The sequence below is a fragment of the Merops nubicus genome, unplaced genomic scaffold (genome assembly GCF_000691845.1).
Source record: "Merops nubicus isolate BGI_N331 unplaced genomic scaffold, ASM69184v1 scaffold24802, whole genome shotgun sequence".
Taxonomy (NCBI): domain Eukaryota; kingdom Metazoa; phylum Chordata; class Aves; order Coraciiformes; family Meropidae; genus Merops; species Merops nubicus.
In genome coordinates, this window is record NW_008591925.1 from 388 (window position 1) to 1,587 (window position 1,200).

The 1,200-nt window shown below is 59.7% G+C and overlaps 1 protein-coding gene across 1 annotated transcript; it reads left to right on the forward strand.

The window, feature by feature from the left end:
* Positions 1 to 205: 205 nt before the first annotated feature.
* On the forward strand, positions 206 to 778 carry LOC103767879 (complexin-3-like; the record flags this gene model as incomplete). The annotated part of the gene is made up of 2 exons (XM_008935011.1): positions 206 to 366; positions 691 to 778. Coding segments are annotated over exons 1-2 (249 nt in total), but the record flags the coding sequence as incomplete, so codon positions are not given.
* Positions 779 to 1,200: the final 422 nt, after the last annotated feature.

Below are 1,200 nucleotides of genomic sequence, written 5' to 3' on the forward strand. Positions count from 1 at the left end.
CCCCGTAACTCAGCATCCCCAGCTTCCCTGCTCCTTGGTACCCCAGAACCTCATCTCCCCATTAACCCCTCTTCTCCCAGCACCCCACTTCCCCATTAACGCCAGTTCTCCTCAAACTCCATCTCCACAGCATCTCTGTACCCCGGCTTCTTAGCTCCCGTGCTCTCCTGACCCCCGGGCTCCCCGCCCCCCTGGCACCACAACCATGGCGTTCATGGTGAAGAGCATGGTGGGGGGACAGCTGAAGAACCTGACGGGTGGCCTGGGTGGAGAGGAGAAGAGCGAGGGCGAGAAGTCTCCAGCTGAGGCGCAGGGTATGACCCGCGAGGAGTATGAGGAATACCAGCGGCAGCTGGTGGAGGAGAAGTAAGTGACCGACACTGGGGACTGGCGGGGACCGGCCCCCCGGGGCTCCCCATCTCATTCATGGATGACTGGGGGAAGGCTCCTCATGCTGGGAGCCATGAGGGACTTTAATGAACACCCTAATCCCTTAATCCGCTTCCTCGTCCAGGAGACTGGATTGTTTTCTCCTTTCAGGCTGCGCTGGGGGAAGGAAATGGTGGGGAACTGGGATGTGGAGAAGATGGGGAGAAGTTGGGGCGGCCCCAGGTTGGGGTGGGGGAGGAGATGCTCACATCCAGGGACCAGGCGCAGCTGCTGCTGGTAACTACCTGACATGGTTTACAGGATGGAGAGAGATGCCCAGTTTGCCCAGCGCAAGGCGGAGAGGGCCACGGTCAGGTCCCACTTCCGAGACAAGTACAGGCTCCCCAAGGTACGGCCGTGCTGGGCACGGGGGTGGGGGGGGAGGGACACAAAGGGAAGCCTCATGGGGGGCTTGGCGGATGGAGCCACGGGGGGACAAACAATACCCCTGCTCCGCAGGGAGGCGACCTGCACCAAACCCCCTTGTTTCTGTGGGATTCTCAGCTACAAAGCCCAAGTGTAAATCAGTTCCTTTAAAAAGCATTCTTCCACCCAAATCCTGGTCCCTTCCTGTCAGCCCTGAGCAACACAAGCCACCAGCCCCAAACAGTGGGACCCCCTGACACACACCCTCTGCCTTCCTTGATCCCACTCTTCCTTTCTTTTGCCCCCAAAATCCACCTGGATGAGGGAAAGCTGCCTTCATCCCAGACTCAGCCCCGTAGCTGGGAGTGGAGCCGAAGTTCACAGCTTCCCAGATGGATTAGCCAG